Consider the following 24,119-nt stretch of genomic DNA (forward strand, 5'->3'; position numbering starts at 1 on the left):
AAATCTCATTTTGAAAAGGGTTTTACTAAACGATGGACGAAATAACTTTTTAAAATTGTTGATGTCATAGATACGGTTCCTTGGACTTATAAGATATATGATTTGGAAGGGGAAGAGATTTTAGGTTCATTTTATTCACAGGAATTACAAAAGACAAAGATAAATTGAATTTTTTTGACTCCGCCCCTTTTTGACTCCGCCCACACAAAACCCACCCACATAAACCCCACCCCACACAAGCTCCACACAAACCCCACCCCACACAAACCCCACACAAACCCCCCACAAGCTCCACACAAAAACTCCACACAAACCCCACACAAACCCCACATAAAAACTCCACACACACAAACCCCTCACAAGCTCCACACAAAAAATCCACCCCACAAAAACTCCACACACACAAACCCCTCACAAGCTCCACCCATATTCATCATATTCACATAATTAGTGATTAGTTAATTAGTTCCCCACACACAACATGTTTATTTAATTAAAAAATTATCCACCCATCCACACAAGCTCCACCCATCCACCCATCCACCCATCTCTCCACCCATCCATTTATCCACACAAACCTCATCCACATAAGCCTCATCCACATAAACCCTGCCCACACAAGCTCCACCCACATAAACCCTGCCCACATAAACCCTGTCCACACAAGCTCCACCCACATAAACCCCTCCGACCGAAGCCCCGCCCACACAGGTTCCACCCACATAAACGCCCTCCCACAAGCCCCGCCCACACACGCCCCGCCCACACACGCCCCGCCCACATAAACCCCACCCACACAAGCCCCTCCCACACAAGCCCCACCCCCTAATCCCCCCTGTGCGCCCCCCCCTTTGACCCACCACCTCCCCCATCCCACCCCCCCCCCTCCCCACACACCCACAAGGGGAGGGGAGGGGTGGGATGAGGGGTGATGGGTCGTTGGGAGCGCCCTACCCCCCCACCCCTCCCTCCCTTTCCTTCATGTCTTAATCCTTTTTTTGAAATTTAAAATCAAGTAATTGTAAACAAAACAAATATAATTAATCAAAATTGCAAATATTAAATATTCATTTGCGAGAATGTATAATCTTTCCCAGCAATCTTCTTCAGATGTCTTGTGATTTCGAAACTCAGACACCATATTCTGTTTTGAAACAAAAAGTGGATAATAATTAGGTTTTATAAAGATAATTACATGGTAATATGAATAAGCCTGGTGTTGGTTCTAAGTTCAAGCCTCGTTGACCACTGAATTAACACACCAGGAGGCCGACTCAGCCTGTCATCCTTCCAAGGCCAATAAAATGAATTCCAGTGTACTGGCAAAACCGCGTCCAAACTAATGATGCAACCAACATAAGACGACATTCCAAAGAGAGAGTGATATTAATAAAAGAATAAATAAACAAATAACTAAATAATAATTCAGAAACATTTACCTCCAGAAAATCATGTGTTGTACCAGATTGCTTCAACAGCTGATGTTGTGTGATCGAGCTGAAAAAAAAAATAATAAGTCAAGGGTATAGATGGAGAGACAGACAGAGAGAGGTAGGTAGAAAGACAGACAGAGAGAGAGAGAGATACAAAGAGACAGACAGGGAGAGATAGAGAGAGACAAACAGACAGGGAAAGAGACACACACACACACGCACGCACGCACGCACGCACGCACGCACGCACGCACGCACACACACACACACACACACACACACACACACACACACACAGACACACAGACACACATATATATATATATACACACACACACACACACACACATATATATATACACACACACACACGTGTCTCACCATTGGTTTAATTCATTCGAGATCAGAGGCCGTGATAAGACTTCGTACCAGTCATTATAAATGTTTTTCAATTCTCTTCTAAAATCATTGACCTCTTCAATAAGAGCATTCATTTGATGCACCTCATCGTGATATGTAAACTCCACTTCTTCCAAGGACCTGCCAGGAAAAAATATATATTTTCGCATTATCACGATTTAATTTATAATCAATTGCTTCATTGTTCAAAGAGGAAACCATACACAAACTCACCAACTTTGTAGTGAGCTGTTATCTTCATCGGAAGAGAGTGAGTCCATGTCTCAGTTTTTTTTTTTACCATTGGTACAAGATGGCAAAAAGATCAGAGGCCGTGATAAGACGTCGTGTCAGTCTTTAAAAATGTTTTTCAATTCTCTTCTAAGATGATTGACCTCTTCAATAAGAGCATTAATTTCATGCACCTCGTCGTGATATGTAAACTGCTCTTCTTCCAAGGACCTGCCAAGAAAAAAAAATATATATCAGAATTATCACGATTTAATTTATAATCAATTGCTTCATCGTTCAAAGAGGAACCTATACACAGGCTTACCAACTTTGTGTTGAGCTGTTTTGTTCGTGGAAGAAAGATCGCTCATGTCTCAGTTGTAAAAATGAAAATCCCGTCTGGCAGAAACTTTGTCTGGCGAATCACTTATAAAGCAACGATGAGGAGATTGCTTAATCATTGGGTGTGGCCACAGGAAATGACGCTTCGGGAGAGACAGCTTGGAAAATAACTGGGAGATATATTCTCAAATTGTATGAATCATTTTTAAAACATACTTAAAATACCCTAAAATGGTTTTGATTCAAATGTTTTCAGTTCGTGTTCTGAGATAAAATATAAACACGAGACCTTGTCTCACAGAATAGTTCCTGTTTTTTTCACAGCATGACTGTCCAAAAACACTTCCTCATTTTCACAGCACGACCGTGTCAAAAAAACACTTCCTCATTTTCACGGCATGAACTGAAAACATTTGAAACAAAACTTTTTTTATGGCGTGGTTTATACACAAAAATGATTTGCAACTCGGGCGGTGGCCAGATGAGATCATTAAGAGAAGTTTATCATTTCGTAATGGCACAAAAGGGGTATCTTAAAAAATATAAAGATTCAAATGTTTTGTTTTTCATTGTTTTAGATGGGGATTATTGTGCAAAGAAAATTAAACTATTGAAGGAATTTGAGAATGAACAAATCTTTATAGGTTCAATGAGTGAGCTAAACAATATGCATCGGTTATTTGATAAAGAGTGTCCCGAGGCTTAGACGTTTTAGATATTTCTTTTGAATCACCTTTAACAAATCTTTATCTTATTACATGGATTATTTGAAAAAAAAGTATCCCCAGGTTAAAAGTGGAGACAAATAAATATACCTTGGGATAAAAAGGGGGTTTATTTTTGGGGAAAAAAAAATATGAATCGCTGAAAATCCCCCATTCATTTACATGGGGAAAAGTGAGCCAGAACCAGTATATTCACCCTACTATCACCTGTAGATCATTCTTGCCAAATTTCATAACCCTACGTGGGATAATGGCTTTCGGAATTGATTTCGTGTGAACGGTACCGATTTTGAAAGTTTTTCGGTTGTTGCTTGGGAACCAAAGCATCCTTAGCAACCATCACAATTTCCAAAGCACGAGGTCATAAGATGTACCTACCACCCGAGTTTGGTCAAAAGCCGCCCACGTTTACTACTAATTATGCTTATGACAAACGAACAAACATCCAAACAAACAGACAGAATTACTGACAATAAGGGTCACCTATTTCGGCGACCCAATACACACACACACACACACACACACACACACACACACACACACACACACACACACACACACACACACACACACACACACACACACACACACACACACACACACACACACACACACACTACATCGTCAAAAGTATGTGGACATCCCTTCTAATTAGTGGATTTGGTTCAGCCAAATCCATTGCTGAGAGGTGTATAATATGAAACACACAGCCATGCAATCTCCATCGACAAAGACAAACATTGACAGTAGAATGTGCCGGACTGAAGCGCTCAGTGACTTTCAACGTGGCACCGTCATAGGATGCAACCTTTCTAACAAGTTAGTTCATCAAATTTCTGCACTGCTTGAGCTTCTCCGGTCAACTGAAAGTGCTGTTATTGTGAAGTGGAAATGTCTCGGAGCAACAACAGCTCGGCTGCGAAGTGGAAGGCCACACCAGCTCACAGAACTGGACCGCCGAGTGCTGAAGCAGCGAAGTGCAGAAAAATTGTCTTTCGTCGGTTGCAACACTCACTACCGAGTTCCAAACTCACTCTGGAAGCAACATCAGCACATGCACTGTTCATCGAGAGCTTCATGAAATGGATTTCCAGGGCCGAGCAGTCGCACACAAGCCTAAGTTCACCATGCGCAACGCCAAGCGTCGGCGGGAGTGGTGTAAAGCTCACCGCCATTGGACTCTGGAGCAGTGGAAACACTTTCTCTGGAGTGATGAATCACGCTTCACCATCTGGCAGTCTGACGGACGAATATGGGTTTGGCGGATGCCAGGAGAACACTACCTGCTCGAATGCATAATGCCAATTGTAAAATTTGGTGGAGGAGGAATAATGGTCTGGGGCTGTTTTTCATGGTTCGGGCTTGGCCCCTGATGTCCAGTGATGCTACAGCATACAATGACATTCGAGACGATTCTGTGCTTCCAACTTTGTGGTAACAGTTTGGGGAAGGCCCTTTCCTGTTTCAACATGACAATGTCCCTGTGCACAAAGCGAGGTCCATACAGAAATGGTTTGTCGAGATCGGTGTGGAAGAACTTCACTGGCTTGCACAGAGCCCTGACCTCAATCCTATCAAACACCTTTGGGATGAATTGGAACACCAACTGCGAGCCAGACCTAATTGCCCAACATCAGTGCCCGTCATCACGAATACTTTTGTGGCTGAATGGAAGCAAATCCCGCAGCAATGTTCCAACATGTAGTGGAAAACCTTCCACGAATAGTGGAAGCTGTTCTGGCAGCAAAGGTGGGGGGTGGGGGGGGACCAACTCCCTATTAATGCCCATGATTTTGGAATGAGATGTCAGACGAGCAGGTGTCCACATACATTTGGCCATGTCGCCGAAGAAGTTGCATAACGCTTCCAAGAAAGCCTGCCAAGGTAAGCCCTTTCGTTTTTATTATCTTGCCAAAACGAAGTTTTTGCAAGATATGTGAGTCAGCTTGTATGTTTTTTTTTTGTCTGTAATCACGTATCGATCACTCTGCAGAGCACAGTTATCATTGGAAATTTTTGTAACTTCGCATGTCAGAGTCCTATAGAGGTCCCTTTCAGCGCATAAAATTTTCAAGGTCAAGGTCAAGGTCAAAGGTCAAGGTCACTTTGTCGCAAATCAGGGGAGTCGACGAAACCCTTATTTTTTGAGTAATTTTGATCGGATCGTCTTCAAACTTCATGGGAATATAGTTCATGGTCTGGCGCTCAGCTGATTAATTTTTGGTGGCGATCAGCCTTGACCTTCATGGTTAGCGCTGGAGTTCGAAAGTTTTTGACCCCAAGGTCAAATTTTGAAATCTTAGGTACCATATCGTGTAATACCTCTAATTGAACACCTCGATGAGTGCTTTCTAGATATGTCAAGCTTGAGACATTATGACGTCATTTGGTGACGTTATGAGGCAAATGCATATTTTTCATGGTTACTCTGTAGAACGATTCTCATCGGAATCTCTCGTAGGCAGATATTCCTCAAGGAGTCGCTCCTGGTGGATAGCAGCTCTGTTCACCTCAGTGTGACCTTAAAGAAGTCACACGTGGTAACCTTTTGGCAAGATACGGGTCACCCTGCAGGTGACATTGGTTTTTATTTTAATATGTTGACTGTTTTCGACATTTGCAACATGGTACCTGTTTGGGAGCCTCATTGGTGTGCATTGTCGCTGATGATCCGTCAAAAAGCGATGAAATTGGTCCGGCAGCTGAGGCAGTGTGAAGCATTGGGATTCTCATGTGTGTGGTATTTGTGAATGTCTTTTCAGCTGTAGAGGAACTCTGGGAAGCGTTTGAAGCAGCAAAGGTTTCGATGTTTCGATTTTCATTTTTTCCATTTTGAAACACTCCACATGTTTCGATTTTCCCACCGATCACATCACGTGCCTTCTGGTTGAATGGTTTGCATTAGCAGGAAGAATTGTCTGGGTGGCGGACGGATGGTTGTTCTGTGCGGATTATGCGGTTTTACAGTGCGAGACATAATCTGCGGCTATGCTCATCATAACTGTCTGGAGATGTGTGCGTGCGTGCGTGCGTGCGTGCGTGCGTGCGTGCGTGCGTACATACATATGTACACACACTCTCTTGCAAGGAACTTCAACGCAGGAGAAGGCTGTGAGGCTATAAAGCCTGTGCTTTGGCTGCCAACATGTGGTTGTTTGTCTGTGCTCTATCCTTTTTTAATGCTGAGTGTCAAGCAAGGAAGCAGCCCATACCATTTTTAGAGTCTTTGGTATAACTCGGCCTCAGGTTGAACCGCCGACCTCCCAGATTCAAAGCAGATGCTGAAACCGTTACACCACCAACTCCAGTTAAATCGTATGTTTTATCTTTCCCAGTCAACAATAAGACTGAATTTTTATCTGTCCATTTTACAACTTCCCTAAACTGATATAATGGCATTCCAAATGTGTTCGTTCCACTATCAATTCCCTTGCGAAGTCCAACAGGAAACGGGATGAAGAAAGAGTGAATGAAGTAAACACTTAATTGTTATAATTATTTTTCATAACTGCAATCATTATGAATTGAAAATCCTTTCATTTATTCACTGACTTGGTCAACAGCTACATAATGTAGTCGACTAAGTAGAGCTTGGTCTTTGGGTAATATAAAGCAATATACAGATGTCAAATTGCTTCTGTATCAGGTCCAGCATCAGAGGAAGTATATGAACTGGCTCAAACCTGCGAGTGGAGCACTGACATAAGATTGGAATTGTATTTTGAAACTCCAGTGTAAAAAAGAAACCAGAGAGTTGGTGTCAAAGCCACCCAATGCTCGCCTGTTTATACATTTATCGTTTTTAAAAGACTAGTCTAATAATATTTTTTATAAAGCATTGCAGTGAAGTCTGATCCAAATAATTTTAAAGCAATATATGTATTTGTATATTGTAATCAGTAAAAAAATAGTGTGGCAGATAAAAACATTGGAAAGGAAATAACTTTCACCAAAAACTTTAACATTTTCACGCTCACGCTGACGCTCACGCCAGGGGTATCGCTATAGCTCTATGTTCTTTGAACAGGCGAGCTAAACATGGAACCACCAGCAATGGCAATTTCATGCCATGCCATAGCAAGGCAATGGCCTTAGTTTTGCCCTACTAGGCATTTGCTCTTTTTGGTGCTTCCTATTTCATGTTTAAGTATAAATTTCCCCAGCTTTCTTGCATGCTTAACACAAGGTCCTGCTTTCTCCAACAGGAACCAAAGCTTGGTGAATGGATCGAGCACAGACGAGAAGCAGGTACTTCAGCAGAAGACAACTGGAAAAGACGATTCCTCAAAACAGAAAGCCTGGGAGTTGGGTTTAGATCTGGGTCTTCTACTGCTGCTTATCTGGTTCCTGGGTCGTGAGTTGGAGATAGCTTACCGCTTAAACTACCATGGAAACGTTGAAGCCGAACTACACCAGCAGAAGATCGAACACACTAAGAACCAGGCAGATGCACTGCTACACAATATCATCCCACCACATGTTGCAGATCAGCTTAAAGTACAGCCACAGTACTCTTGCAATCACGATAGTGTTGGTGTTATTTTTGCCTCCATTGTAAATTTCAGAGAGTTTTATGAGGAGAAATTTGAAGGAGGGAAAGAGTGCTACCGTGTGCTCCATGAACTAATGTCGGACCTAGACCAGCTTCTCAGCCATTCGGACTTCACTTGCATCGAGAAGATAAAGACCATCGGAGCAACATACATGGCGGCCTCTGGTTTAGGTTTGCCAGAAACGAGCCGAAGCAGCAGTGGAGCAGTTGCCACTGCAAGTTGTAACAGTGACAGTGGTGTTGATGGATCATATTTGCACCTCCGTCGACTTTTTGAATTTGCTTGTGCAATGATGCATGTGGTTGAAGACTTCAATAAGGACATGCTTTGCTTCGGTTTCCAGCTGCGCATTGGCTACAACCACGGTCCACTGACCGCAGGTGTTATTGGCACCACCAAACCTCTGTATGACATCTGGGGTGATACGGTGAACATTGCGAGTCGAATGGACTCCACTGGCCTGGAATCGCGCATACAGGTCCATAAGTTCTGATTATTTGCCCAACGATAACAGTGTTATAATTATTTATGATTGTCATTTAATGGTCTTGCCTATTTCACAATGCTGCTGTTTCTTCAACTTTTTTGAATCCTGCGGCACAAATCCTCATAAAATTTCTGTTGTTTGTTTTGTTTGAGAGTTAGAAGGAGAATTACATTCTCACTTTTGTTCTTTATTAATCTGAGGATTTTTTTCCGTTGGAGTCTTTGGAAATGAGGGAAGTCCCTTTTTTGTTTGGACACCCTTTGCCATCTTAATTGGAGCATACATTTTAATCTGGGTCCCACCTTAATTCCACCCCCACCTGCCCCCATCTCTCCCCACCTCCCCTTCGTTCACCAACGCGGCCCTCCGACCCTCAATATTTACTCTGAAATGCATGCATTCTTCCAGGAACCCCCTGGTTAAACCCCCAAAATCCAGGCTTACTGTACACCTGAACTCTTTTGTTCCTCTTTTCTCCTGTTTTGTAATTACCTTTGGAAGACTGATCAATCCTATGTTATCTTACAGGGCTTCAAGCAAGAGGTGCACCACCATCTCTACTCACAATTTTTGTCTTATTTGCAAGTTACTGTGTTTCCTCTTCTTTTCCTGTTTGTTCATTCCCTTCCTAATTGGGTTCAACTGTGGCTCCACTGTCAGTTTGTTCCCTTTTTATACTCTCACCTTGCTTTTTCATGAACCTCATTGTTGTGTAGAACACTCATCACTCTTTGTTCATCAACCCCTCACCTTTCAATTTGTTTGCCAATGCCTCGCCCTCCCTTTGATTGCCAATGCCTTGTCCTCCCTTTGTTTGCAATGCCTTGTCCTCCCATTGTTCGCCAACTCCCCTACCCTCCCTTTGTTCGCCAACTCCCCACCCTCCCTTTGTTCGCCAACTCCCCACCCTCCCTTTGTTCGCCAACTCCCCACCCTCCCTTTGTTCGCCAACTCCCCAGCCTCCCTTTGTTCGCCAATTCCCCACCCTCACTTTCTTCACCAACACCTCGCCCTCTGTTTGTTCACAAAGTCCCCCCCCTCCCTTTGCTCACCAAAAGACAACTCCTCGCCATCCATTTGTTCAACATCTCGTCCTCCCTTTGTTCGCTAACACTTCGCCCTCCCTTTTTTTGTCAACTCCCCACCCTCCCTTTGTTCGCCAACTCCCCACCCTCACTTTCTTCACCAACACCTCGCCCTCTGTTTGTTCACAAAGTCCCCACCCTCCCTTTGTTCACTAAAGGCCAACTCCTCGCCATCCATTGGGTCAACATCTCGTCCTCCCTTTGTTCGCTAACACTTCGCCCTCCCTTTTTTTGCCAAGTCCTCGCCCTCCCTTTCTTCACTAACACCTCATCCTCCCTGTGTTCGCCAACGCCTCGCCCTCCCTTTATTCGCCATTGCCTCGCCCTCCCTTTATTCGCCAATTCCTCGCCCTCCCTTTGTTTGCCAATGCTTCACCCTCCCTTTGTTCGCCAATGCCTCACCCTCCCTTTGTTCGCCAATGCCTCACCCTCCCTTTGTTGGCCAATGCCTCACCCTCCCTTTGTTCGCCAACGCCTCGCCATCTCTTTGTTCGCCAACGCCCCACCCTCCCTTTGCTTGCCAACTCCTCGCCCTCCCTTTGTTCGCCAATGCCTCACCCTTCCTTTGTTCGCCAATGCCTCGCCATCTCTTTGTTCGCCAATGCCTCACCCTCCCTTTGTTTGCAAATGCCTCGCCCTCCCTTTGTTCACCAACGCCTCACCATCTCTTTGTTCGCCTACGCCTCATCCTCCCTTTGCTTGCCAACGCCTCGCCCTCCCTTTGTTCGCCAACCCCTCGCCCTCCCTTTGTTCGCCAACCCCTCACCCTCCCTTTGTTCGCCAATGCCCCACCTCCCTTTGTTCGCCAACGCCTCACCGTCCCTTTGTTCGCCAACGCTTCGCCCTCCCTTTGTTCGCCAACGCCTTGCCCTCCCTTTGTTCGCCAACGCCTCGCACTCCCTTTGTTCGCCCATGCTCATGCTCAACCCCCTTTTCGTTTTATTCCTGTCTCGTCCTCTTATTGTTTCCTACAATTCCGCCACGTTTTCCCCATTTCATTGTTACAAATGATCAAACACGAATGTTGGCTTTCCCTTCACTGATTCGTAAATGCAACTTGAATGTGACAAATGTAAAATTGACTCTCACTGACATTTTGCACTAATGAAGACATCAAACTGGCTATCTGCATGATATTGTAGTTGCTAAATCCAGCACACAAAAAACATGACCACTATAATGGCACTCGGTAGAGCACATACCTCTGCCAGGCTGAACATTTTATGTTTTGTAGCCCACTGATAGGCCAGATCTGCATTCAGACCTCAACCAAAATCTAATTGTTATCTTCTTGCCACCTAACTAACTCATCCAGCTAGTTTTGTCATAATCCATCCATAACTTTTTGAGATATCGTGCAATACATCGTTTTTGGCCCATCTCGATGGTGAAGAATCGCTTAATAAATTCTAGTATTCGGATCTGGACAGGGATCTTCACCAAAATCTAATCATTTTGTCCTTGTCGCACACCCAAACTGTCCACCAAGTTTCGTCTGAATCCATCCATAACTTTTGGAGATATCCTGCACACAGACATACAAACAAACAGGGATGAAAACATAACCTCTGTCCACTTTAGGTGGTCGAAGTAAAAATGGTTAGAGTTATCCGCTGTAAGGGATCTTAAGGTGCTGACATATTCTGGCTTTATCCTCCTTCAGAGCAAAAAGAGATTCCCATTTCCCTTCTCTCTTTTTTGTTCTGATGAAAGGTAAAGCCTGAAACAATAGTACTTTGTGATCCTTTTTGGTGGATAACTCGAACAATTTTATCATTTCTGTGGGATGTTTTTTTATTTTTTTCAAGCCTTAATATTCAGCTGCAAATTTCATCAAATACTTCCCAATTTCAGTGTTTAGTTGGCATTGTATTTAGATTTCGTTTCAATCTGGCATTGTTTCACCTTCTCAGGGAGGTGAAATGTCATTACAAATTCAGGCTTATTTTAGCTGAAATTTTTTTTTTCTTAATGTGTTCAACAGTGTTGTAACATTCAAATATATCAGAGGAAACCCTGTATCCTCAAAGAAACTGCAAAATAACATCCGCATGCAAAAAACTTGGTAGAAATTCCTCTTGAAGACCCAGCAATAAGATTTTGGTTTGGATGGTGTGTTTTCATGACCGTCCTCAATTGTTGGATCAAGGAAATGCACCCAATCACTTTGCAGTGTGTTGTGGGTTCTCACTTCTCATATAAATTCATTTTCATTTTGGAAAGAACTAAACGTGGCCCACACTGTATTAATGGGATGGTCATCTCCCACTTGCACGTGCAGCTTAGTTAACGGGATTTTTTTGTTTTTGTTTCGACTGTGAAGTTAAATTTAATATATCAAGCGGGTACGACATGTTCCCTGACATTGTTTGATTTGCAGAAATCTTGCTCTTAACAAATACTGCATCATCTATCTGCTGTTGATTGTATTTACGATAGTTTCTGCCTTCATCCTGCATGTGGTGTACAGGTAAGCGAGGAAAGTTACCTGATCCTTGGTGAAATGGGCTACAGGTTTGAATACCGTGGCACAGTGAATGTCAAAGGCAAGGGTCAGATGAAAACCTATCTCTACCCTTGCAAGGATGACGCACCCAGCCAGCCAACTCTGCCTGTTACCAATGTCTACCATGCACAGGTAGACGGTAGCATCGGTCGCTCCCCAGCTGATGAAAACGGCGAAATTGCGAGCACTTCAACCCAACTTGCCTCCGATAAATTGGTTGATAACTCTGAGCTTAGTGGATCGGAGCCCAGCCAGAACCTCTCGGATGGGGTCACAGCTCCAGATGCGTCGTCAACTGACTTGCTAACTTCGACAGTTTCAGAAGCAGCTGGACTTCTTCCCATAGAAGTGGGGGCGAATGGTCAGTATGAAATGCAGTGTACTACTCGGGGCAGTCAGGAGACTGGTTTGGAAAGCAAAGGTTCTGTGGATAGCATGTGTCAAGATGAGGCAAGCAACGAGCCACCTAAATGTGACGATCGGCACAAAACATCTCCCAGGAATCCTGTTTGATCCCAACTGAGCAAGTCTCAAGTTGAAGTTTCCAATGTCTGGGCTTTATTGCCCAGGCTATGACTGCACAAGGTGGAGCATGTGTACTGTGTAACTGTTTTCTTCTTTTGTTTTCTTACATTGGAGCCCTTTTTATTTTGCTTTCCTTGTGCTCATCTCTACACACTCCTGCTGCTGCCACTCTCCTCCCCCCCAACCCCAACCCCCCAACCCCCAACCCCCCAACCCCAATGCTGGAACAGATAATCTTTCTGGGGAATTCTTCACACCTTGCAATTGAGCCCTGGAGACATGTTCCCAACAAGTGCCTTTTTCCCGTTGCTGTCAGCATGTTCATGGCACACTATGCTGCACGAAGCCCTCAATCTGACGGGAAGTCATGGGGAGGTGGGGAAGGAGGGGTGGGTTGTGTTTGTATGCACCTGTTTGTCAAGGGACTTTGTTTTTTCTTTTGCTTTTACATCACAGCCCTTTTGCCAAATCGAGCACACACAGGTGTTAGTGCTTTGGCCTCCTCTGGTGGTTCTTTCTGACAGTGTTCATGTGCCATGGTCTCTTATTGCATGTGTGCTACTCATGGCCAAAACGAATCATACGTTTTGCGCCTTGTATTTATATGATTGCTGTTTGTTTTCCAAAGATGCCTTCTTCAGGATTTCATTGTGCACAATCGTTTTTTTCTGTTTCTGTCTGTTTGTCTACCCCGCAATCATTATGTGCTTCCAACGGCAGAGATATAATGCGGGGTTGTAGGGCGAGAGGCTGCAGATGGACAACACAGCTTTTAGAGTTGAGTAGAGATCAACAATGCATATTTATTGATGTTGTTATTGGAATTAATATTATTGCTATAATCAAACATTGCCTTCAAGAAAGTACACATCATGTGTTGCTAAGTGAGACCTCTGTTGCAATGCTGCTTTTGGCATCCATGCCACATTGAGATGCACGTGTGTGGTTTTGTTCATCACTCGTGCTCAATAGGTTTTCCAGCTGAACATCTTGCTGGTGTTGCCTTTTGACAATTGGCTTACTAAGGGTAACAATGTGGATTATCTAGATTGCTGTGTGATTGCTGACATGGTGATTTAATTTGCTGCTGCTGCTGACAAAGGTGTTCTTGGGGCAATAATTTTGCCATCACAGGGTTTTTATTTTATTTTTTAAACCAAAACAAGAGATTTTGAGAAGAGGGCATGGGGTAGTTGTTCGTACAGCATATTCTGCGCATGTGGTCTTGTATAACCTGTTAAGTGAAATAGCAGGTAATAATTGTGAAACCAATTGTCATGTTCAGTCCTTTACTGTGAGCCCACATTCAACACTGAGGTTACATGGTCGTACAAAATGTCTCAAGCCACGGATATAATCCTCGAGCCATGTCTTTCTCACTGTGGGACCAAAACCTGCCCGCCATAGGCTACCCATGCAGCCGTCGGAAATGGTTCATATAAGCTTGGCACCTTACTTGAGGGCTAGCGAGGTACCCTGCTGCTTATGTGAAGCAAAAGTGGGACTCGTCCAACGACACGTGGCATTGCAGAACAGAATCTGGTTGGACACGGAATTCGTCGGGCAGCATGGACCCGCTTGGTGCATGGATCCTTCCCCAAGGGGACATCTGGTGCTTTACGTCGCGCCTTAAAGCGTGTGCTGTTGTGTTCGTCTTGTTGTCGTGCGTGTTGCACACCATCGTAAATGTACGCAGTGCCTTTGTTTACCTTTGATTGCTTTTTTGGGGGGTTTGGATGAGATAATGAAGCTTGGCTTTTGTTCTCCCCCTCCCCACCATGAGCCAGAGATTATGAAATGATGTGAGACTCAAGTGACATCCTAAGGTCACGTAACGTGCTTCCTGAATCATATAAATAAATACATAAATATATATATATATATACCGAGATACAAGATTTGTATAATAAAGACGTGCAAAATCGTTTTGTCTCATTGCATGACCACTTGTCGTCATGTTTTCTCCACAGGTAGGGCTCGTAGCCGAGCTTGTGTGGTGCATGCAGGACAACGACTTTGAAACCCCATTTGCTCCTCGGCATGGTGTTAAAAATTTTTTTTTTAATATATAATCTTTAGGCTCCTTGTGGAGTTGGCGCACGCACGCACGCACACCACACCACACCACACCACACACACACGTGGTGCCATCCCTCACAAGGGCACTCCTGGTATACAAATCACGTTTAGGCCTATCTATCCTCGATGTGGGAGAAAAATGTGTGATTGCCTTAAACACGTCACAAAGCCAAACCTTTGTTATTTATTTAAAAAAAAATATAAACAATGCCATTTTTTTCAAAGTAATAAATACAATGATAATAATAATAAATACACAGCCACTGATCTTGGGGGACGTGCCATCACTTCCCCGGGCACCAAGTACACACACATCAAGTTTAGGCCTAGCTAGCCGAGGTGTGAGAGAAAAATGTGTGATTGCCTTAAACACGTCACAAAGCCAAACCTTTGTTATTTATTTATTTTTTAAATATAAACAATGCCATTTTTTTCAAAGTAATAAATACAATGATAATAATAATAAATATACAGCCACTGATCTTGGGGGAAGTGCCATCACTTCCCCGGGGCACCAAGTACACACACTTCAAGTTTAGGCCTAGCTAGCCGAGGTGTGAGAGAAAAACGGGTGTAATCGCTTTCTATACATCACAAAGCAAAACTTAAAAAACAGAACGGTGTATGTACGCAGCTTCGTGCTCTGGCGTAACAACTTCATCGGACGTCCAGGGATTATGAAAGGGGAAATTTATTTATTATGTACGCAAAGGTGGAAGTTTTTATCACCTATCCATCCGACTTTTCTCCCAAACACCTTTTCCTCCTTTATCTCAGATTTCCCCCGATAACAACCACCCCCCCTCCCCTCTCTCCACCTTGGGTACGAATGATTGATTGGCGCGAAATTTGGGTGAATTTTTTTTTTAATCGGGAGGGAGGGGGGATGGTTTATCCGTGTGGAAAAGTTCGATCGTCATTGTTATCACAGCTTTGTTTCGATTCTGCTTTTTCATGCTAGATGTGCAAATTGGCCGCCGTTTGCATCGTGTGAAGCGGCGGAAGCGTTCGGCCCCCGTCGGTAATTTCCGTCCGGGAGAATCGGAGCGACCGTTCGGTTTTCTTCGTTCATTTCCGCCGATCGGCGCGAGCCGACACTCGGCTGTTTCCGGGCTGCGCGCGCGCCCCGTTGTTGCCGATCCGAGAAACTTTCCCATCAACAGCCGCCATTTTGTTTCGGCCCGCCCGCCGCCCTCAACCGACGAATCTACGTGCTCGAGCTTTTGCTTTTGCACCTCTCAGCGGAGCTCTCGTCGCTTTTCTTGTTGTGGACGAGAATCGGGGCCGACGATATTCGAGCCTTGGGTCGGCGATCGCCTCCGTTCCGGAGAGGCATCGGAGGCCTGCCGACCGGGCCGCGGGCCCCCCTCATCTCGTAAAGTATTGTTTTCATCGGGTGGGCCGAGGCTGCAATGAGCTGACGGGGCGCGGCGGGCCCGCCGAGCTCCGGGGCGGATTCGGTGACGGGAAAGGACGATGGATTTGCTCGGGGAGACGCGAGTATCGCAGAAATAACCGCGCAACAAGTCCTGGGACGCTGGGCCTGAATGCGCGCTGTTGGCGCCGCAAAATGGCCGAGAAGCTGATGGACGGAGCACCTTCAGCCAAGAGGCCCAAGCTCGCTTCGCCCCCGCTCGCCGGGGATGGTGCAGGTGAGAGGCTGCGGGAAAGGTGGCCCGACCACCCCCGTTTAATGTTCTACGTTCCTTTTCACATCACGATCTCTCCGTCCATTCGGAGGCCTGTGGTCGTCTCAAGGCGACTGCTTGTGTTTGTTTGTGTCCCCCTTGTCCCGCACGGGGCTCTCTTGGTCACGGTCGATTGATGTTTCCTTTAATTGCTCATCTATATCCTGTAATTCCATCATGTGTAACCGTTATGATTGTATTCGGCGCGCGCTCACGGTTGTGCCCCTTGCTGTCTTGCTCAGATGGCGTCCTCGGTTCGGTGATGCTGGCCTTGGAGAATGATCTTCCCGATGAGCTTATCCCAACGAGTAACGACCTTTCGCGGATGCCAAACGGCGCCGAGGTGTGCGGTATGGCCGGCGGGGCGCAACACGACGTTGCGGCCAAACACAAACAACTCTCAGAGCTCCTTCGGACTGGAGCCTCGTCCGGCCTATCTGCCGTGGGTCCATCTGGCAGCGGGCCGGGTCAAAACCAGGCCGGTTCGACCGGTCCCGGGCAACAGCAGCAACAGCAGCAGCAACACAGTCCAAGCATGGCCGGCTTGTGCAATGCCGTCAAGAGTCCTGCCGCGCAGGCTGGAGGCCTCACGTCTCCGGGAATGTTGGCCTCGGTAGCCGGGCCTGGACAGGGGCCCGGAAACCAGCTGGGACAACACAGCAGTTCTGACCAGCAGCAGCAAGGGCAGGTGGGCCAGCAGCACCCTGGCTCTGTTACCATGCCCGGTGGGATGCTGGCTTCGGCTGTCAAAAGCATGAATTCGGCCATGTCCCCTGCTCATCAAACCTTGATGGCGAATAACGGTGGACCCACATTGCTACAACAACAACAACAACAGCAACAACAACAACAACAGCAGCAGCAACAGCAAGCAGGGCAGGGACAAATGATGAATGGGCCACTGGGAATGGCCCCCGGCCGTAATGCCATGCAATTTCCCGGCACACCGACCGGTCCCAGTCTGCTGGCCGAGACCCTGACCCAACCATCACCTGCAACCCACCACGTTCTCACTGTTTCCCAAGCTGGTCCTATTAACAAGGTGAATACTCACCATGGGAATGAATGAATGAATGAACCACACGTTCTGTTGATATGTTGCAGCATGCCTGATGTTTTGAGTTGCCCGGATTCATTTGAACATTGCACAAGTTTTTTTTGATATAAAAGTTCATTTTGGTAGTTGCACTGTTTGAGTTGTTGTATATATATATATGAGCATTTCTGATCACAGGGTACACACTCTGTGCACACTTTGGGACTCGCATTGACATTGATAGCCATTATTATTATTATTATTATTATTATTATTATTATTAATATTATTGTTATGATTTGAGCATGCCACACAGTTTGAGCTCAATTTCCTTTAGCTTGGTTGTAGGTGCATTCGATGTGCCTAAGATGAGGTGCCCACCTGAAGATTACTCGATCCTCCATGCATGTGGAGGTCCAGGGTGTCTGTGGCATGTGCACCTGTCCCGTTCGTTTACACCTGCAGTAACACCGAGATGGGTGGCAGTGGTGTCTCGCATTCAAACTGCCTTAGCTTTGGGATTGGGGGTGGTGGGGTTTGGGTGCAACGTCCTTTTGACTCGTCTGGCCACCGACTTCCCAGGCTGGGTACTCGTGGAGGTTCCATTTTAACACGGGTAGCTTGCTGACACCCTGCATCGTTTCTCGGTTCCCTGAATGCTTCCTTGGCGTTTGACGTGAGCTCGTCCAGCTTCCATCCCCTCCCACCGTCACGTCTCCCATCCCGGAGGATCATCGTCGTGTCTGTTCCTGAGTTTCGTTTGCTTCCAGTAAAAGTCACTCAAGTTGCGTTTTTAGATCCTCGTGGAGGATCTCTAAGTCTTACTCACGTTGTTGTTCTTGTGGACTTTTTTGTTTCACAGCCTACAGTTTTCATCGAAACTTCCTGAAACTTGGCATATATATGTAAAAATTCCCTGCGCAGACAGTAACCATCTCCGATTTTGAAAATTCCTCCCAGAAAAAAAAGTTATGACGTCAAAATATCTCCGCTAATGGAAATCGCCTAAAAATTATCTCCGAAACTCGGCAAGCTTTTTGAATTCTGTTTACGAGAATCAAACGGGGAATTATCAGAGATGAATTACCGCACGTATGATACATCACTGACGTCATATCAATTTTTATGACGCCATTCCTATTTTTTGACATTTTTTGTTTCACAACCCAGAGTTTTCATCGGATCTTCGTGAAACTTGCCATGTATATGCAGAAAGCCCACGCGCAGGCAGTAACCATATCCGATTTTGGAAATTCTTCCTTTTAAAAAATGTTGACGTCATAATATCGCCGCGTATGGAAATCGCCTTTACCATGATCTCCGAAACTAGGCAAGCTGTTTGAATTTTGTTTGCGGGAATCAATCCGGGCATTAGCACAGATAATTTATCGCAAACCTGATGCATCACAATGACGTCATATTCGTTTTTATGACGTCATCATTAAAAGGACGATCTTAGCTCATTTGAGCTTGTTATATCAAATTGTTAAAAACAAAACAAAAAGAATCCATGAAGACTTTGTGCCGACATTTGCTTCCATTCCTGGCGTGCAAGTTGTTAACAGGCCTGGTGTTTGCTTAATGGTTAAGGTGGTGGGCTTGGGATCCTAGGATCCAGAGTTCAAATCCTGCTCGGCTGTTGAATTAATACTCGGTGGGGTTGAATCTGCCTGTCATCCTTCCGAGGTCGGCAAAATGAGTGCCAGCTTGCTGGTATACGGTGTCGGAGTGGCGACCCGTCCAGGATTGTGCCCAATTAGCCAAGGAGACTGCTTAGGCAGCGCCAACGCTCTGCACAGATTATGGTCCCAATGGATGGATGGAAGTTGTTCACGTCTTTGTGGACGTTAGGTTAAGTTGTTGCGGAATTCTTAATATGGGCCTTGACTACATTGTTATGAATCTTGATGTTCTTCCCCATTTGCACTGCTCACTCATGGTCTTTGTATTTTGTTCGCCAGATTGATGGGAAGAGGAAACTGTTTGTCTGGTTTGTACTATCACCCTGTCATGTACTGGAATCTGGTGTTGTGCTGTGCATTGAATCGCTTGTTATTCATTGAAACCTCAAGTTTATCCACAACTCTGTTCCTGTGTCACACTCTTCAGCTTCCGTCATACTTTGGTTCCTGTGCACAAAACTTGTGTTGGGGACCCTCCTTATTTTGTGTGGCTGTCGGGTTTCGATAACCATTCGACAGATGCTGGAGTTACATCGTGAATGCTTTTAAAATCGCCCATCAAGGATCAAGTTGGGTGCTCGAGTATGTGTGACCGGCAGCGCTGCAGTCGCACGTCAGACATCTTCCATGGAGTGACCGCATTTGGTTTACGGAAGATCAGATCTTCCTTGGAAAGTCGATTCCTGGTTGCGGTGCGGTTTGATTGGCGATTTCGGTGACGTGTTGGTGTTTGACCGTGCCACTTTGCAGCACTTTTACTTGGTCGTGCAGGGGATGTCGTGTGGGTCCGGAAGAGCTTCCTGAATATCGATGTGGGGTCGTTGATGGACGTGTGATATCACAGTTTATTCGGAGGTCATCATTTGATGGTTAGCATGTGACGTCAGGAACCAGTGATAATGAGGTTTCCCATTAATTTTGCCTCATTATTATTGTTCTTAAATTTTTATTTTTATTTCTATTTTTTGCTGCTCATGTCTTCACTTAGGCACAGCTTCGCTCCTTGACGGCATCATAGTGGGATGTCACAATCCTGACCATTGTGGACAGCACCCCCCCCCAAACCCACTACCGGAGATCCAGACACCATTTACAATTTAATTTGGTTGGAGTACCAGCATGCAATGGCTTATCGGTTCTTTAAAAGTTTTTTTTTTTTTTAAGCACCGTGGGATCTTCTATTTACTTTTTGCAAATGCCATCAGCCGGTTCAACGTCTCTTCTCGGCAGCGTACTCTTTGATGCAACACCCTTCCCTTGAGACGTCGGGCACATGCACGCCAGACAGCGCCGAAGCGAGTATATGCTCCCTCTGAGCTACCTTGTCAGCCCACTGCGAAGTGAAATTTGTACAATTGTGTGCGAGGTGATCAAAAGTTCGTCCGGGCACTCCGCAATGAGCCTCTGAAAAACGTTGCATCATCTGCGGACTTATGATGCCCGCGTGGTGATGTCTAAAGGAAGTTGTTCATGAAAGCGAAGGAGATAAATGGTCATTGCGGTCTTTGTTTCGTTTGTTATTGCAAGCTTGTTGATTGCCCTTTGTATGACTTTAAGCTTGTTCTCAAGCTATAAAGATGTGTGTCTTGACAGATGGTATCACCGATGGCGAGTGCAAATTACGGGCAAGGCTACGGGCAGGCTCCCGGTCAGTCTCTCGGTACTATGCCAGGGCAGCTACAGGGGAAGGCACAACTCATGAACAACATGACGGGCTTCCCAAACGATCTGAAGAACACCGCCATCAGCAGTATGGGTACTCTGGTGAGCTACTTGTGTGTTGTTATTGCTTTGGTTCTCTGATGATGCCGGACCGACAATGTGTGTGAAAGCTATCACGTGCTGGAGTTGCACGACGTTGGTCACTGTTGTGTCCCACTTGAACTCCTTTTTTTTTGGATCAATCTCGCTGTCAACGTCTCATCACCACACTGTTGTAGTATCCCGATATGCTTCGATTGTTGTTTTCATTGACGCTATGGATGGGTTTGATGATTACTGCCGTGTCCAGAGATCCAATATGCCAGCATCGGCTCCAGCTGCATTCAGTCTTTCTGGGTATCTTGTTGGACGTGTTTCCGTTTGGTCTATAATGGCGTCGTGAGTGAAGAAACAAACGAGCATCATATCGTGTTCCGAGATTGTGGCTTCCATGCTCTTTGTGCTGATGGTCGGATGCACATTCGTCAGAGCTCTGTCAAAAGTCCTGAGGTGTGATTTATTTCAAGTTTACCTGGGTTTGTGGTCTATGCTCTCATTTCATTGTGAATGCGGACCGAGGTATACATACCATTCTTACTAATCAAAGTGAAATTGTTGAGAGACTCTGAATTGAGCAACCACTTTCTTAGTTCCTTTTGATAACCACCTGAAAAGGGTGACCACCTGTTTAGTTTAACTTTAATGTAATCACCAGAGTGGTCAATGGTCAAAATCTGGTCAATGTGTTATGACAGCATGTGGTCACTTTCACGACTAAGTTTTCGGGGGAAAAAAACGCTTGCCCGGAAGACTGGTACAAGTATATATTGATTCTGTTAAAATATGATCATACACTGGTACTCTGCCTTGTGGGTTCGGTCGTTTGTTTATATGCAAGACGCCATGGGAGTGCCGAATGATACCAGTCTTGTAGAAGATGCCCGATATACACAATGTGTATTGAGAGTGTCCCTCCAGTGAACGATAACCGATTTTGAGAGGCCGCCTTGGGCAGGATAGATTGACTGTGATACCGATTTCAAATATACCTGTATTTTGTTTGGGAAATGTTTTTATTGTCGGCGGAGCTATCACCTATTGCCCTGTACAAAACAGCAATTGAAAACCACATCCGTTCACTTGCAGTACTTCGATGTAAATTGGCTCCCAGCCAGGAACTTCAAGGAGCTCACATTGTGAATATTTGTTACACAACGTTAAAGCCTCGTTAAAGCTTTTTTTTGTTTTGTTTTGTTTAACCTTGCAAACCCATGCCAGTCGACTTGATGGGGACGTTGATCGTTCACTTGCATTGCCTTGCTGTACGTTTGTGATTGGCGGGTTTTGCGATTGATTGGTGATGCTTGCAATGCAGGAATATGCGACTTTTGAAATGACGTCTGAATGCAGCGAGGCCTGTGGAACGTGTATACGGTCCATTTGTTGATCTTGATGTTGATGTAAACGTTAGTCTTCCAAGTCAATAAGTCAATAAGCCATAACTGGAACGTGTGTTTGTCTGTCGTCCCCCCGCCCCCCACCCCATACTTGTGCTATTTTCTAGTCCAAGTGTTTGACAACCTTAGACCAACTCTGTCTAACCACCACAGATTAGAGGTGGTGTATAATAACAATTACATTAAAAACCTGGAAGGGCACTCGGTAGAGCGTACACCTCTGCCACGTAATGCCTGATCCACAAAAACATATCGGGCCCAATTAATACATGTTTGAAATATCATGCAATACAGTACTATATAGTTTTTGATCCTATCTCTCGATGGTGAAGAATCACTTTAAAAATAAAATAATTCTCACATCCAGATCCGGATGCGGATCTTCACCAAAATCGAATCCATTCTTCCTTGTCACACACCCAACCTGTCCACCAAGTTTCGTCCGAATCCGTTCACAACTTTTGAGACGTTGTGCTATATATCGTTTCTAGTGCTGTCTCTCAATAGTGAAGAATCACTGAAAAAATTCTAGTAGTCAGATCCGGATCTGGATCTTCACCAAAATCAAATCAATTGGTCCTTGTCACACACCGAACCTGTTCACAAAATTTTATCCGAATCCGTCCACAACTTTTTGAGATGCCCTGCAAACAAACAGACAAACAAGCCGGTAGGTGGCCTTGGGTCGCCGAGCATCAGATGACCTTTGGCCCCTGATCTGAGTTCATCTAGTACGAAGTACTTACGAAATTGCAATTGAATCGGTTAACCCGTGTATGAGCAAGAGGGCTTTGAATGGCCATTTTGCCCGAACAATGCACTCATTGACCTTTGACCCTTGACTTAGCCGAGATGGGTCAATATGTCCTGAAGCAAAGTTGTAGTATCCATTGAGTACTCTGTACCTATGAACTTTCATCCGTATCGGTTAACCCGTGTAGGAGCAAGGGGGATTTGAATGGTCATTTTGCCCTAAAAATGCACTCATTGACCTTTGACCCCTGACCGAGTCGAGATAGGTCAATATGTCCTGAAGAAAAGTTGTAGTACTCATTGAGTACTATGTACCTATGAATTTTCATTCGTATCGGTTAATCCGTGTAGGAGCAAGGGTGCCTTGAATGGTAATTTCGCCCGAAAAATGCACCTATTGACGTTTGACCCCTGACCTACTCAAAATAGGTCATTATGCAAATGAGCAAAGTTGTAGTACTCATTACTGTCTATAAGCATGAAAAGATTCATTCGATTCGGTTCAACCGTCTTGGAGCTAGTGTACTTTGAATTTTCAGCGGGAATGCTCAATGGCCCTCGGACACCCAAGTTGAGAGGGTTACCATTTGGAAACTATAAGATATAGAGCAAAATGGATGTCATATAGCGGATAGAGAATCACCTTAAGATTAGGCATACCAAATCTCATCGAGTTCCATCAACTGATAACTACTCGGTATCAATTTGAATGAAAAGTACCGAAAATACGGTTTGATATCGGAAATTCCCAAAGTTCTTGGGGGTGCTGTAGGTGAACAAAGATATAAATCGAAAATCTGGCTGGATCCTTTGTGCACAATGCATTCCAGATGATTAGTGTGAATTTTCGTGACCATCCGACCATAACCCTAGGAGGAGTAGCACTTGGCGCGAAGGCACCTCCAGCTCTTGCATATTATCGATTTTTGCACTAATTGACCTTTGACCCCTGACCTAAGCGAAATCGGTCAATATGTCCTGAGGCAAAGTTGTAGTACTCATTGAGTACCATGAACCTGCAAAGTTTCATTCGTTTCGATGCACTCACCTGGTCGCAAGGGGGCCTTCAATTTTCGCCAATTTTTGCGCACACCCTAATTGTAGGGGGCGCTGCGGGTAAAGTATTCCACATATCACAAAAACCGGAATATATTTGATAGAGCATCACCTGTAGATCATTCGTGCAAAATTTCATAACCCCACGTGGGATAATGGCTTTCGGAATTGATTTCGTGTGAACGGTACCGATTTTGAAGGTTTTTCGGTTGTTGCTGGAGAACCAAAGCGCCCCTAGCAACCATCACAATTTCCAAAGCACGAGGTCATAAGATGTACCTACCACCGGAGTTTGGTCAAAATTGGCCCACGTTTACTACCAATTATGCTGATGATATGTAAAAATTAAATGCATAAAAACATTAAAAAAAAGGCACAATA

General features: G+C 45.0%; 2 protein-coding genes and 1 long non-coding RNA gene across 16 annotated transcripts in view; 2 read left to right on the plus strand and 1 right to left on the minus strand.

The window, feature by feature from the left end:
- Positions 1-14,226, plus strand: part of ADCY9 (adenylate cyclase 9) — a 186,647-nt gene extending 172,421 nt beyond the window's left edge. For 5 of the 6 annotated variants that reach the window (XM_085861669.1, XM_085861665.1, XM_085861668.1 and 2 more), the window contains 2 exons: positions 7,336-8,161; positions 11,726-14,226. In XM_085861669.1, the coding sequence (XP_085717795.1) occupies positions 7,336-8,161; positions 11,726-12,274 (1,375 nt within the window). In that variant the 3' untranslated portion in view covers positions 12,275-14,226. The remainder of the gene's footprint in view (positions 1-7,335; positions 8,162-11,725) is intronic. The other variant, XR_015052805.1, reaches the window with a different exon arrangement.
- LOC147009851 (uncharacterized) lies at positions 975-3,113 on the minus strand. Of its 2 annotated transcripts, XR_015052809.1 has the most exons (5): positions 2,389-3,110; positions 2,067-2,294; positions 1,815-1,973; positions 1,440-1,497; positions 975-1,144 (listed from the first exon to the last, which is right to left on the minus strand). It is a non-coding gene; the product is annotated as an uncharacterized LOC147009851 (long non-coding RNA). The 2 variants fall into 2 exon arrangements; XR_015052808.1 differs by having other exon boundaries at positions 2,067-3,113.
- Positions 14,227-15,432: 1,206 nt separating the features above from the next.
- LOC147009852 (CREB-binding protein-like) overlaps positions 15,433-24,119 on the plus strand; it is a 321,503-nt gene continuing 312,816 nt past the window's right edge. For 4 of the 8 annotated variants that reach the window (XM_085861658.1, XM_085861661.1, XM_085861659.1 and 1 more), the window contains exons 1-3: positions 15,436-16,017; positions 16,296-17,095; positions 20,365-20,535. In XM_085861658.1, coding sequence (XP_085717784.1) covers positions 15,936-16,017; positions 16,296-17,095; positions 20,365-20,535 — 1,053 coding nt within the window. In that variant the 5' untranslated portion in view covers positions 15,436-15,935. Of the gene's footprint in view, positions 16,018-16,295; positions 17,096-20,364; positions 20,536-24,119 lie in introns of all 8 variants that reach the window. The other 4 variants (XM_085861657.1, XM_085861660.1, XM_085861664.1 and 1 more) reach the window with 3 other exon arrangements.

This window comes from Eptatretus burgeri, chromosome 17 (genome assembly GCF_056783735.1).
Source record: "Eptatretus burgeri isolate ZD-2024b chromosome 17, Ebu_testis_v1, whole genome shotgun sequence".
Lineage (NCBI taxonomy): Eukaryota > Metazoa > Chordata > Myxini > Myxiniformes > Myxinidae > Eptatretus > Eptatretus burgeri.